General features: G+C 34.4%; 1 protein-coding gene and 1 long non-coding RNA gene across 8 annotated transcripts in view; one reads left to right on the top strand and one right to left on the bottom strand.

Annotated features, from left to right (window-relative positions):
* The window catches only part of LOC139982340 (epidermal growth factor receptor kinase substrate 8-like), an 81530-nt gene extending 74235 nt beyond the window's left edge, over positions 1–7295 (top strand). For all 7 annotated transcript variants that reach the window (XM_071995064.1, XM_071995061.1, XM_071995059.1 and 4 more), the window contains 2 exons: positions 770–896; positions 2398–7295. In XM_071995064.1, the coding sequence (XP_071851165.1) occupies positions 770–896; positions 2398–2462 (192 nt within the window). In that variant the 3' untranslated portion in view covers positions 2463–7295. The remainder of the gene's footprint in view (positions 1–769; positions 897–2397) is intronic.
* Positions 7296–9193: 1898 nt separating this feature from the next.
* LOC139983591 (uncharacterized) lies at positions 9194–15037 on the bottom strand. The gene is made up of 4 exons (XR_011798757.1): positions 14925–15037; positions 12207–12301; positions 10816–10958; positions 9194–9429 (listed from the first exon to the last, which is right to left on the bottom strand). It is a non-coding gene; the product is annotated as an uncharacterized lncRNA (long non-coding RNA).
* Between the last annotated feature and the right edge of the window lie 910 nt (positions 15038–15947).

Consider the following 15947-nt stretch of genomic DNA (forward strand, 5'->3'; position numbering starts at 1 on the left):
GCTCGCTGAGGACAGCTACTTGCCTGTTAGTACTGGTGTCTGTGAATAATAGTGGTTTAAGTCGATTGAGAATAAAATGGCATAAATGAGGTTGTTTTCTTTGAAGGCATAAAGATAGATAGATGGATATAAGCATAAGTTAAAAGCACAAAAAAAAAATTGTTTAACTTAATATAATATAAATTTGGTCGACCTGCCGAATTTGAAAAGTGACTCTGTCAAAATGTCGCATTGTTTGACTGGGTAAACGTGTTGTCGGTACCAGCAATGAAACCTAGCATCTGGGAGGGTTTTTAGGTTGATATCCCACCTCCGATAAATGTAAACTGGGTTCCTCATCCAGTGAGAAATTCTTTTTTTCATCGGCAACAATCTTCCAAAAAGAAATTGTTCCCAAAGACGAGAGACCAAACTGAGCTTGTAAGTGCAAAATTGGATACCAAACACCACCCTACCTGAGTTAGTAAGTTACAAGCCATTCTGCGTCTCGGAAATGAATATGTAGTCGCTTATGGCATCATAGAGTAATCTACCTCTCAGACCGATATCTGAATAAGTACAGTTAGTTAAGACGGTGGTACGCCCCAGGGGACACCCCCGCCCATACCCCCTCGTTCTCACCTATCTCTAATATTCTTCCATCTTGGTGTGCGACCCTAATGGCTGCTATTAACATTCATTAACATCCTCTGCATTCTTTCTTCTCCCTCGTCCTCCTCCTCATCCTTTGTATTTCCCACTGCTGCTACCGCTGCCACCGCTCATACAGGCCCTGGAAGCCAGCGGTACCTCTGCCGAACTGCAGGCCATCATGGAGAGGAGGAAGGGCCGCAGTGTGACGGACGACGGCGCCCTCGGTGCTCCTCCGGACTTTGATCCTGGCCTGCCCGTAGGAGGTACTTAATGAATCTACTCGCCAACATTTTGTGTTGAACTTTTTCGTTTTCGTCCATACGGCTTGCGTAACAGAGCAAGACACAAACATGGCTTATGTGTGTATTAACATGTGTTTGGGTATTGTCTAACATAATGGTATATGTTTGTGAAGGTTCCAATTCGAGTTCTAATTTCTTTTGGTTTTTTTCGTTTTTTGGGGGGGAGGGGGTTTAATATGGAGGGTACTATATATAGTGTACTGTCATAAAGAGTATCTTTATTTGTGAGATATTTCAAAAGTGATATAATTCTGGATCTTGTTTTGAAGGAAATTGCCTTCATCAAAGTGTGTTATTAGTATGCATATATATATGTAGATATATTATTTTGAGTCCAACCGGCATGAATTAAAATTCAGATTCCAGGTTAAAAATTTGCCTATATTTGCACATATTTTCAAGAGAACCATTTCAAGGGAGTTGATGATAAAGTACAAAATAATGGGCAAAACTGGTGTATTTGTTATCATCATGAACTGTTACATTTCATCAATTCTCATACTCACCTTCTCGTGTTACGGTTAACCACGTTTGTTCGTCATACGTCTCCAGCCTTCCGGCTACCTGCGACAAACAAAAAACAGACATGTTTTATTTACCACCTGTTGGCGTTTCATCCATCAATCATATTTAACGATCTTCGTGTTTTCAAAATTTTTCAGAGATAGGCCAAAATATCAGTCAGCAGCACTTAATAACTAGAAGTTTTGCCCGTATTATGTCCACGGTTGCTCAATCATGCAGGGTTATGGGACCTTGTTGAGATATAATTCTAAGTCGATATGATTTCTGGTGATGGTAATCTGTAGGTTTAAGACCAAAAATATCACCTGGGAAACTTTTCTTTTTAGAGGGGGGGGGAGGGGGGGTAAAAAGTACTGCCAGGTCTGTTCAACCTAGGAAAGTCTGCAAATAATTTTAGTAATAGTTTAAGGGACATACAGAAAATAACTTGGGTGATTGAGGGTGGGTGTGACCAAGGGGGTGGGGTTGGATGCAGGGGGCTTGAGAAAAGAAGATGGAATAGGATAGGCAAGATTTCTTTTTGCAGAGTACAAAAAAAAATTAAAATTAATTAGTTAACAACCACTCTCCTGCATGCACAGTAAATGATGTCAAGTAAGAAAATAATATCTCACAGAAATATGCTAGATTAGAATACCTGGAAGAAATGGTCACATGGCAGCCAAATTGAAATAACTTGTTTTGTCCCTGATGTCATCAAGAGGTTTTGTGATTCACAAGGGATTAATTTCTTTCTAGGCGTTCTCAAAGATTAAAGATGAATAACGGTGCTTTGGACTGATCCACAAAACCTACTGATATAAATATATCTTTTCGAAAGAAAATAGATTTGTAAACCGAGTTCGAATTGGTTCATCATGATGCTTTATCACTTTTGCTCAATTCCAACATATTGCTTTTCATATCATGTTCCTACCTGTCTCTTAACTCCTCCCAGAAGACTGCTCCATCCACATTGCCATCCCATCCATCGAGTACACAGAAGACAACGACGACCAGTGACCTCCCCGAACTTCAAGAATTGCTCTGGAATCCCGACTGGGGGCGCTACACGCATTCTTAAAAGAAACACGCTGCCACAATTTTCTGCCCATTTCTTGCATTTCAATTTTCTTTTGCTCTGTAACAAATTTTTCTTTTTGACTGGTAAACTTGATTGGTGAAGATGAGAAAACCTATTTGTCGGACCAGGTTCCTCACGATTTAGCTCCGTTCTACTCCATCTTGTTCTGTTTGACGCTGTCCAGCCCTATTAGATTCAGCTCTATTCAATTCCATCTGGCCCTATTCAACTCTATCCAGCATTATGCGATGAAAGTCGATCGACGAAGACAAAACATATTTGATGGACGGGTAGATGAGATTGGGCTGTGGATTAAGTGATTTCCTGCTCTATTCAACTCTATATCAAAACTGGGGTAAACTCATTCATGCTCTATTCAACTCTGTTCAGTCCCTGTTGAAAGTTGGTCGATTCAAAAGAAACATTTGGTGATAGACAAGCAGCTCAGATTCAGCTGTATTCAACTCTATCTTATTCATCCTCTATTCAATGGTATTCAACTCTATCTTGCTCTATCCAACTCTACCCAGCGCTGTTCAGTCACATGTTGTAATTGCCAAACATATCCATTTAGCCCTTCATCATCACATCTAGCTATATTTGTCTCATTCATCTCAAAACACAACCTTTGTTTTGCTTTACATCTGCTCATTTGAATTTTGGTCTAAGGTGCTCTATAATTGGTGATTAATTCAATATTATATATTCTGGTGTATCCGGTGGAGAATTAATATTCATCCGTAATATATATATATATATATATATATATATATATATATATATATATATATATATATATATATATATATATATATATATATATATATATATATATATATATATATATATATATATATATATATATATATATATATATATATATTGGATGAGGAAACAATACCTCATATTAAATGTTGAATTTATTATTTGTGTAGCATTTTAATAAGAAAAAAAACCAAAGGGTTGCACATAGCAAAAATGTTAGCAGAATATTCAAAGCACAGATTATATCAATGCATAATTCTATCATTTTAAAGTTCACTGCGTGGAAGACTTGTCTTTTAAGCCTACACAGCTGAATGAGGGTATAATCGTTCACCTCATGGAAAGCTCTTCTTTTAAACCTACTGAACTCAATGAGGTATTGTTTTTATCTCTAATAGTCTGCTTACACTGTCTGAAGTATCAGTGAATGGAATATTTTTGTTTTGGACAGATCTCTTGGTAAAAACAAAAATGGTTCACTAAAATAAAACTGTACTAACGAAATATTCTTTTATTAGGTTTAGAAACAACAAAAACTTCAGGTGTATATAAATAGCTACTCAAGATGGCGGTAACGTAATATTTTGACGACAGACATAATTTTTTTCTTTTTTTAAAATGAAAATCCTTCTTCGCTTGTTTTCGTTATATCTGGGTGCTACCTTTTATCACTTCCATTTTGTGTATTCAACTGCCTCATCTTGGTACCCCTGCAAACGGCCAATTGTCTTTTTTGTTCAGAATCTATTGTTTGTAGCCTGCAAACTGTTATATCTATTGTTACGAGTGTGACAATAGACTATTGTTAAATTCGAAAGATTGTACAAAAGTCTCGTCAAAGCAGCAAGAATGTATTCTCCTCTTTAAAATCTTTTAAATTCCTGTCATGTGGGGTTTTGTTCTGTGATTGATGGCTCTTGAGAACATCTCACGGTCGTGATGTAGTACCATGGTCCTCTCCGGTAGCTCTATGAAGGTACTCATTTCCGTTCTTGTAATATATATATATATAAATATATTTAAATGGAGTACTCACATATAATTTTGAAGTATTAAATATAAATTGTATTCAACATTTTATTGGCCTTGGTTATAATTCATCTTAAACTGATATCATCTATGAATAGCTAACATTTTTACCTGGTTACTTCGGTCTTTTCATGAAGGAAATTAATTTCTTGAAATTAGATTTTGTTAAGTTTCAGATGATTTTCAATCTTAACACAACAAGTCGGTGTATATGCACTACTGTACTTGTTTTATTTTTCTTTAAGGGGTACCATTTAGAGATTGGTACCTTCCTAATATTGTCCATTCATTGTATTCAGAATTGAACTGATTTGGAGTACAACCAATACTATGTGGATACCACCACCCACTTACAGTACAATCATTGTCATTCACAACTCAGTGGCTGCCAGGGTGTAACATAGTACAATGTATGGAGTACAGTCACAAATCATATGTGCTGGTACTCGCTTGCGTTACTTCTCATTGTACCCACAATCACCCAGTATGTACAATGACGTTGTACAATTTGTTATAATATATTTGTTATTGTATTTATTTCAACAGTACTTTTAATTAATCCATGTACGATTAGACCTTACTCAGCAGGGTTCACACTCATTTGAGGTCAATCGTGTGATTTTAGGTGTGAACCGGCCTTAGTGATTACCTTGATCTTCATAGCCTTTTGTCTTGACATTCGTATTAATTAATTAATTAATTAATTTAAATCTCTATCTTTGCACATGTATTCACCAGAAAGATTTAAATGATATATTTTCCGTATGTAGTTTTCAATTTTTTTTTCTTGGTTTCCCTCAAAAGTTATGGTTCAGGATATAAAAAAAATGAAACTTTATTTTTTTTTTGATGAAATAACAATAAAAAGGAAAGTTTTTAAATTTAGATAATTCATAATTATTTTATATCCTCATACTCTTTTTGTTGTTGTTTACTTTCATGTATGCTATATAGAAGAATGTTATACCATTGTTAGATTCTACGCAAAGGTTGATAGTATGCAAACCTATTCTAAAGAGAGCTTTTATCTCGTTTGCAAGCGTCATAGTTGTTCATTTGCATATTCATGTAGTAGTGAAGGGGAAATATTTACATATTCGTCAGACTGAATATGCATGCAGATTAACTGCATCGGCTCCCATTTTCAAAAATGTTACTTTTAAATTTAGTAAAGACAACTAAAAGATTTAAGAGTTTACATAAATTTTCTTGTATATGAATAGAAGACAACTGTTGTTTTTTTTTTTTTTTTTTAAAGATAGTTGTGTTGCCAGAAACCTAATTTGACTAAACAACAAAAGTAGAACTGAAACCGCGTTTTTTATCGTCTATTTTTTTCGTTTCTTTTTTAAGCTTTAAGACATTCACGAAAATTCTTCATTTATAGTCGTGCGTTTGTTTCTGTTTGTATTTCTCTCTTGTTTTTATGTTTGTTTCAACGTCTCAGATATGAAGAATAAAATGGACTTCTCTCAAGTATTGAAACAAGTTTTAACTGCTAAAAGCTAACTTTGACATCGTTTGTAACAATGACAATAGATTACAACAACATAAACTATCGTTTTGTCGCAGTGATTTTAAGAACAATGCAGACCATTGTTTTGTCGCGTTGATGTTAAGAACAATGCACATCATTGTTTTGTCGCGTTGATGTTACGAACAATGTACACCATTGTTTTGTCGCATCGATGCCAAGAACAAAGAACATCGTGCTTAGTCTGATTTATGTCAAACGGAATTGCCGTGCAAGTTTTGTTTACGCTTTGCTCTTCTAAACTGATCTTAGGCCAAAATTCGATGTTGAAACTTTTAGACAACTCGTAGAACTGCCGCCTTTAGGCCACACCCCCTATGAAGTTAATGGAATCTTCTTGTGCCTTGGACATTCATTAATGTATTCAGAAAATGTGTTTGTAAGAATATTTTCAATGTGAACGGGCACATCGTATATAGAGCACATTGTATATGTCCCAATTCATTACAAAAACAAATGCCAATATAGTCTACTAATACACTCAACATATACGTCACGTGTCTTATCACGTGGAAGGGTCACAATGGATTTGAAAACAAATCTATTTTACATCAAGCAAGTTGTTTTCGTAAAGTCTATATTTATTCATAGCATACGCCGGGTTTTTTATTGCGTTCCATTATTCAGGAATGATTCCATGGTCTTTAGAACGTCCATATCGTTACGTCCATTGCAAAGTAATTAAAAGCGTATAAGAAGAAGGAAACGGTGTTGTCTTTTCCTTAAAGAGAAAGATTTTAAGAAACAAGAATTAAAATTCATGCACACCCACACTCCCTGCCCCCATTGTTTAAATTAATTGTTTGTTTCATTTTAAAATACGTACCATAAAATGTCTCTAAACAACACTAATATTACTTTTTGTCTCCAATTTTTTTTTTCATTGACTTTTTTTTTGAAGGAATTGGAAACAGAACCCAGGGGTCATTTTTAAGTGAATAAATTATACTGCAAATTAGTTGCGCACTTTACCTACGTTACGTGAGCTTACGTTATAACTCGAGCAAATATAACATTGTATAATAATAACAATAATAATAATATATTATCGATTATTTTACTTCGTTTACGTAATATTCCATTGTACATCTCATGTTATTCTTTCTGCTGCATATTATTTGGTTTTGATCCTGTTTTAGAAATTTGTTGAAAAAACTGTTTCAATGGTAATATGTATCTGTTTGTTTCATTTCAATCTCATTTTAACCGTTGTATTGTTTGTTGTTTACTTCATCATCATTTGGAATGGCGTTATGAATTAATTAAGAAGAAAAGAAAAATCAATTCATTGGAATTCAATTCTGTAAATTTACTTCACGATTCGTAATCAATATTAAGATAAAAAAAACATTGTGATATAATTGTAAATTACCATTAAAAAAATAGATATTATTTGTAAAAGTTTATTAATTAGAAAATAAAAGATTTGTATCTTCGAAACTAACTTAGACCATTTAGTATTATCTATTGTTGTGTGTGTTTTACATATCGCCGAATATAGCGATCTTTAAACCATGATAGAAATGTTATCTTGATAGGGTGCAGGGCCTTAGCCCAGGGGGAAGGGGTGCCGTCGCCCCCTAATTTCCAGACTTTTATTTTGTTTCTAAATGGATTCAATTTAACAACACAAGCTAAATTATACATATTTCTACTACAACAAATTTCGAACATCTTGCTTATCGCCCCCTAACCCCCCCCCCCTTCCCCTTGAAAACCTCATATAATAATAATCAACAGTTAGTTCAACTCACGCGTCGGGTAGCTTCCAATTCGACATTTTAACTCAAATTTGGAATTTTTTCAAGTTAGAAAGTAATTCAGATGGGAAAACCGTAGATTTCTATAGATGAAAAACCCACTTTATGACCCGGCCGGATATCGAACCCGGAACCTCCCGATTGCTAAGCCTCATTGCTTCAAATGCCATCGCCTTTATCCACTCTGCCACAGCACCGGTAAATATACCCCTCCCAAGTCGGACAACGGTCATCATTTGTACCCGCCACCCCCACCCCACCCCCACCAAAAAAAGAGTAAAAAAATAAACTTGTACCCGGCCGTTTACGTAGTTGTCCCCGGGTCCCACCTGACTATCGGATCACCCGCTCTGTTTTGTTCATTGCTAGCACTTGCCGTTATCTTAAGTTGGTATACTCCTATTAGAGTCTATATATATATATATATATATATATATATATATATATATATATATATATATATATATATATATATATATATATATATATATATATATATATATATATATATATATATATATATATATATATATATATATATCAATCGGCCCGAACGTTCTCCTTCAGGAAAAGTGCCAAAAAAGCAGCAGGAGAACCTGTTTTTTTTTTACCTGTAATCAATCATGATCTGGTTTGTTGTGGCTTGTTGAAGAGCATGAATGGAAGTACATGTGGTGCAAAAATTGGGTCACTTGAGGCAATTTTAGGCCTCCCAGGAGCAGCGTACGAAAATTGTTTACTACTGAGTGAAGAGATTTGTTTACAAGGGGAGAAAAATTCCGGCTCGGATAGCAAAAAAATCTGCACCGACATGATACGGAGAATTGATAGTGCCATGAAAGGCCAACTCGTCAGCTATCCGGTGATGGGTAGCGTTTAGCTAGTGAGAACTTCTATCTAGAAATATAGACCACATTACTTTTGTGATTTAGTGTGTAAGTCAATGGGCTTTTAATGGGCGTATGCTGCCTTAAGTTAACAGTGTGTTGCTGTTGTGTAGCTGTTGTTTTTTTCGCCGGTCCTCACCTGCTAAAACATCATGTAGTAATTGAGAAGACATGGGGGGAGGGGGGGGGGACACATCCTGAAACTATGATTACGGATATGAAGTGAGTCTAGGTCGGATTAGATGGAGCGGAGGGGTGGAGGAAAGGTTGAAAGGGATAGGGGTTAGAGCAGGGATCAAGGGAAGGGGTACGAGATGGGTGTTGCGTAGGTGGTACCAGAAATAACTCGAGCTTTGGATTCTGACGTGTCTTTTTGAGAGTCTATTTCGTTGCTTGGTTACATACGTTACAAACGATGTGTAAGTAACATCTGTGCGATACAAACACGTATCATATCATGACATGCTTCAGAACACTTGTACTGACAGTATGAATAGGGAATACATATAGGGTTTATGCGTTAAGGTTGGAACGGAACTGTTCATACTACCAGTACAAGTGATTTGAAGCATGATAATATCAAAGGAGAGTTTAGAGTGGTTTAAGCGTAAGAAGAAACAAAATGGCGAGTATTTATAGATGATGAATATTCATAAATGCAAATGAGGACTTCAAAAAAAAATGAAGAGAGATGGTTAATTTATGACCCAAATTTTATTCCGACTACTTACGGGATTGGTTTATCATAACAGAAGTTTTTTTTTTAATTTAATCCGTAGAGTATTTTAAGTACCAGTTACAATATATATTATAACACGTTTTTTAACCAAACTAAGAAATTTAGCAACGTGTATATCCATCATGCAAAAATTATCTCTTATTTAAATGAGTCTTGGGTTTGGTAGCCTCGTCCCTCGGTGGCCTCCCAGCGCTGAAATTGAAACGGAGAAAGAAACCTAAATCAGTCTCTGGATGATGTTAAAATATAATATTTAGTACGGGTTCAGTAAGTATTAATATTAAGTACGCATGATGTAAGTCTCGATATTAATTATAAGTAAGTATTTATATTAAGTACGTGTTAACTAAGTATTACTATTAAGAATGCATGAAGTAAGTCTCGATATTAAGTATAAGTATTAATATTAAGTACGTGTTTCAGTAAGTATTAATATTAAGTACGCATGAAGTAAGTCTCGATATTAAGTAAGTGTGAATACTAGGTACGTGTTAACTTAGTATTTATGTTAAGTACGCATGGAGTAAGTCTTGATATTAAGTACGTATTAAGTAAGTATTAATATTAAGTACGTATTAAGTATACGTAAACGTTCAGAGGACTTAACGTTTCTAACATAGAAGGATCTTCTTCAGAGGCTAACGGAAACTAAAAAGAACAGGAATATGAACGACTAAATGGATAGCTAGAAGGGACTGTCTAGCAACAACTGTGATAGGATGGGGGGGGGGGGGGATTGCTTAGAAAGACAGTGAATCATTTCTATATTGGTTCTTTTGTTTTAAAGAGAAACAGAGGGAAAGATGATAATGGGTCATTGTTCTCCCCTATAGTGTTCTACCTCAAACATTATACACTTCCCTTCTTTTTAGGGAGGGGTGCGGGGGGTTGCATGCACCTGTACCGAAGATGACCGTAACCCTGTAACCAGAAATTCTCAGTTTTGTTTTTGGTATTGGGGTTGGGGGCGAGGAGTGGGGTGCCGAGGGGAAAGCCATTTAAGAAAGGGAACATTTTTATCTCCCTGTAACTTTTGATTTGTTTTGTACCCATGATGGTGGCTCATATGAAAGTAGAAGGGGTGCGGGGGGGGGGGGGTGTTGGCGATCTCACCAAATTCCCAATACTAATGAATATGCATATCACTTTTATTTTGAAAATCATCTTTGCCTTCTTGGCCGGAATATTTAAAAGCAATGTACTTTCATGCCATGCTTCAAAGCACTTGTACTTGGACAATATGAATATTAATGTGACGACATCGGGAACACGTTGACAAATAGTTCATATCGTCAAGATGGATGCTAGCAATCATTATTTGAGGAGGAGGAGAGTAAAATCGCCAACATTTTATCCCAACTGGCTGTTTAATATTCATGCACATGCATCTTCGTACGTTCAGCCTATAGTCAACAGACGGTATCGTGGTAGAGACGTATTCCTGTCTCCCATTAACGATACGTGTATAGCCGTGGTTAATCGTGTCTATATTGGTTTTACTGCCAAAGAACTGCCTCCAACATTCCAAATATCTTTACGGTTATACCACACGATAACAAGCATATTTTAAACGCTTACCTCATGAGACCGCTAGCAACTCCCAGGAGTTGTGGTGCACTTGCCCCACTCACCACCCACGCATTTACACATCTTGCACGTGGGATTATCTCCGTTAGGGTTCTTAGGGGTCACTTGAATCGAATTTTCCACACAACCATCAGCTGCAGATAACATAATAATAATAGTGATAATGAAAATAATAATGATAATAATAATAGTAATAATGATGATGATGATGATAATAATAATAGACCCCGTCAGAAAAAAACCATTAGGTGGGAGGTTGGGGAGGGGGGGGGGGGGTGTTCAAATAGATTTCTATCTGGTCTTAGATTGGTTTGTTAACATCTTACCTACAATTCCATCAGATAACATTTTCGTTTGACAAACGTCGATAATATAGAAAGCTGTCTAGCCCACGAAAAACACAAGTTAAAAAACAAAAAGACATTTAGCATTGGTGCGTTTTAATAGAATTGCGTATCTATATATAATACTTCAGTTTGCAAATGAGAAATTTATAGAGGTGGTTTTATAACCAAAGAAAATTTCCTGTTTGGAAAAGCAAAACTGCAGACCAAGAACTCTCTGTGTCAAAAAGAATGGTGGAAAAGCTTCCGAAATGCCCTGAATTATTAAATCATTTAAAATTCGTTATTACATATTGAAAAGCGTCTCTCCTTGAAAAGCACTAATCATCTGATTAAGTATGATATTTTGAGAACTTTATTCAGCTTTTGTTTTATGCATTCTGAAGAGTAACTGCTTCAAGCGGCTCTCACCAATCGCCTTTCATTGTTTTAAATTTAATAATACTACATATTGCATTCAATGTATTCTGTACCTTATACTTTCTTGAGCGATAGAAAATAAATGACGGGGAAAAACATCGTGTATCTAGTATACCAATGACGTTATAACCAAAAGATTTGGCATATAGCCAAGTCTCAATACTTCCTATAACAGGGGTTCCCTAACTGGGGTGTATGAACCCCAGGGGGGGGGGTGCGTGAGTCCATCCCAGGGGTTTCGTGAGACGTTTCTGAAAGTCAAAACTATAGTACTTTTTGTTGAACTAAAATCTGATATATCATATAATTTAGTAATGTTCGAAAGTGGTACCTCTCGACAAACTCTTTATGCGTTCCATACGCATATGTTGCCATAGTAGTACCGTGCAGTGCATGTGATCAATAACTGAATTATGAAACAGACACAGGCTGTTATGCGTATTATAGTATAATAATGACTCAGATCGTGTCTCGAAAAGTTGGGGGTTCGTGGACAACTCTGACATCCACAGGGGGTTCGTGGGGGCATAAAGTTAGGGAAACCCTGTTCTATTAGGTAAGAATTGTATTTTGGTTTAAGTAACATGATGTTATATATATATATAATCTATACGTTACCTTGAACCATCATGATGGTAGCTGTGAGCACAAGAAGAGCAAGGCAGATGAATCGAATGGCGGCCATTTTTGATGTCTCGATTGAGGTGGTTAGTCTGTGAATGAATTATGAAAGATATATTAATATCACCGATAATATTGACCAATTACGCTTTCCATGTCAGTACGTGTTATAGACAACTCTTATTCATATTGTCAGCTGATATCCATGGAAACGTTAAGGTGCTGCCAGCATCTAACATTCACACAAATCATGTAAGAAAACAAACGCTATAGAGTCAAATATGATACAGTCACAAACACTATACAATCAAAAGTTATATAGTCGGAACGATTGAAACAGTCCAAGACTAATGTAAAACACTATGTATGCAAAGACTAACACAGTCAAGCTCTGTACAATCAAACACTGTAGAGTCAAAGACTAAACATGTAGAACACGTTACAGTCCACGACCATACAGTCAGATACAGTGGAGTAGGAAAAACTATTTATTCAACTTCTGTATTATTTGTATGTATGTATCTTTAGATACTCCTGCAAGCAGGAGCTAGCGAAGAAGCCATCATTGGCTTATCAAAGCCGCAAGCTGACTGAAGTCAGTCTCTTAGATTCATATTTAACGTCCATGGTTATGAATTGTCAATTGTCAACAACTCTGTACCTGGACGACGTACATTAATCTTGGAGCGACTCGAACTCGGGACCTTATAATTGAATGACTATACATTACAATAGACTATAAGGTATAAAGCACCATATAATCAAAGATTGATTACAGTCAAGAACTATATACAGTCGTAACTATACAGTTCAATAATATAAAATGTAAGACATAATGAGGGAAATCATTTAATCATATAACGACACCAAGACAAATATTAAGTTGAGGAAATTTACTAAAAGACAAAATAAGATCATTTCTTCCAAAATTTCAAACATTGTAAACATTAAGTATTAACTTGTTTAATAAACAAAATATCATCCGAATCTTAATATGCAAATTAGACCTACTCTAGTTTTAAAATCGTGCATGTCACACAATATAGTAACTGGGAGGACTGGAACGTTTATTAAGTACATAAACGAAACAAAAATATGCATATCAGATCTGGGGCGAAATATTAGTTGAAAACCTAAGTGAATACATATTCTGTATGTTTGTGATAGAACATGTTAAATTATTGAGTAAATGCTTATTCTTTTCTATATTCTAAACATTTTTCTTGCACTGATACTTTTTTTTTAATATAAAAAGTAGTAGTAATAACTTTTTGTGAAGAATAAAAAACTTTTTCTTTAATGGTATTATTTGAAAACAACGTTAAATATGAAAATATCATGCTAATTACCCTAGAAATACAGTTGATATCACGTAATATAACTAACACTATATTTAAATGAAACAAAGTTACTTCAGAAAGCAATTCGATGAAACACACGAAATTGCAACAAAGGCTGGAAAATTGCCATGTTAAACACGAGCATTACCTCAGCTACTTGCAGGTAAAGTCTTATAGTAAGGGGAATATTTTTCTATATTTGGACTTTGAAGTTTCCAATGAAAACTTAAGTCCTAACCTCTGCATCACCTTTCTAAATCTATAAATGTTTATTATTTGTTTATCATCATCCATGCTCAGACAAAAGTTGTTTTTTTTCTAATTCTGGAAATACTTGCTAAGTATACTTTATCTTGAGTTATAAGATAAACATCAACAAATATTGGCATTTGAGAATCAGGTAATAATTCAAATTTCATTGACGTCTTAACCACAAGCTAGGATATACCATACAACTGAATATAGAACACGAGGAACCAGATGAGTAATGAAACAAAAAAAGGTAAAACATACTTCATAACAGCCTGGAAAATAGGTTAAACTATTTTAAAATAGGTTTAAAATATTCGTTAAAATATTTGTTGAAATAGGTATAACGTAGGTGAACAAATATCAAATAGGTTAAAATATTCGAATGCTAACACCAAATGGTCGTAAAAGAAACTGTCTCTCTTATTGGAATCAATTATTAATTCGACTTGCATATGATTTAGGCGACTTATTTAGCTATAGGAGATAATTCTGTCCCTGCTGCAATACAATAAACAATTAGTAAATTGTGAACAATTTGTTTGACTTGCCAAATTTCATTTCAAGAATTAATTTTTAAGTCAGGAAGTTTTCCAATTAGCTAATTAAATGTAAGCAATACTTTACAATATGTAAGAATTATTTTGGCAGACATTATGTTAACACTTTGATTCCGAACCACTAATTACTCATTAACCTTTACACTCTTGAAAGAAATCTAGGAGCCAGTTGCCTAACTTCGACGAATAGTATATTATTTTAAATTAAGTTTAGGAAAATTCCTGGTCAATTCCGCAACAATCTGTTTAAGATATTAAGGTAGCAAAATGTTATGTTCGACAAATTCTGTCAGAAGAGAATTAAATTAATATGCTACATGTGATGAATTGTTTTTCTTATCAAAATAAAAATATATTTTTTTTATGCAAATAAAATAAGAATTTACTGAAGAGAGAAATAGTCCATAGATTCCTCATAGAAATACAATCTTTTTAGTAAAAGCTAACGAATATGATTTTTGATATCTGTTCACAGCAACGTCAAAAGAAATTAAAATAAGACATTATAATGTTACCAACTGATTATGAAATTAGATTTGAAACAATTTTAAAAACAAAATGCTTACCTTCTCAGTAAAGTAGTAAGGTAGTATAGATAGGTCTTCAGTCAGGAATGAAGCAGAAACGACGAAAGTTCCCCTTTTTATAGAAACTGGGCGATAATAAATAATAATAATAATACACAACAAAAATGTGGGCAATCTGTTAATTAAAAAAGGGAAAATGTTTATCTTTTTAATTGGTTTATTTTGTAATATTCCTTTGTTTTTCATACTTTTTCTTCCTGTTTGTTTTCTTTAAATTTTTAAATTAACGTTTTCTTGGGTAACGATATGCTGGGTGGTTTTAGAAATTTCCTTTAAAGTTTACAAAGTTCAGTTTCAGCACGAGAAACTACTAGTGCGGGTCTGTATTAATGTTATCTTCGTTCAGGCATGAGGATATTTTTCTAGCTTCTTTATATCTTCTATTCAACATCACTGACCTTAATTAAATGTAACCATTGGCCATGTGTTTTATCTTTACTGGTTTTTGCCTTGAAAATTGTCATTCGTTGGTCTGTTTACCACAGTTCATGACTTCATGATAAACAAATGTATATAGATATCGAAACTTCAGTCTTCAAAATTGTACATATCTTTTGGCTAGAAGTTTCAGCTTTAGCCTATTACTTATATATAAGTTACCACTGATATATGTGTTATCACCTATGTATGTGTTATCACTTATTTATGTGTTATCACTTATTTATGTGTTATCACTCATATATGTGTTATCACTCATATATGTGTAATCACATAAATAGAGATAGATGTTATCGTTCATGTATGTGTAATCTTATTTACATATATGTTATCACTTTTCATCACTCATATATGTGTTTTCACTCATGTTATCACATTTATATGTGTTATCACTCATATATGTGTAATCACATATATATGTGGTATCACTTATGTCACAGTGTTCTGTGTTTTATATATATATATATATATATATATATATATATATATCTTTAGTATCACGGCGAATAAATTTGATTAATTATGTCTCAGAAAGAACTTCATCACCATGCTGTCATTTTTTCC

This window comes from Apostichopus japonicus, chromosome 16, assembly GCF_037975245.1.
Source record: "Apostichopus japonicus isolate 1M-3 chromosome 16, ASM3797524v1, whole genome shotgun sequence".
Taxonomy (NCBI): Eukaryota; Metazoa; Echinodermata; class Holothuroidea; order Aspidochirotida; family Stichopodidae; genus Apostichopus; species Apostichopus japonicus.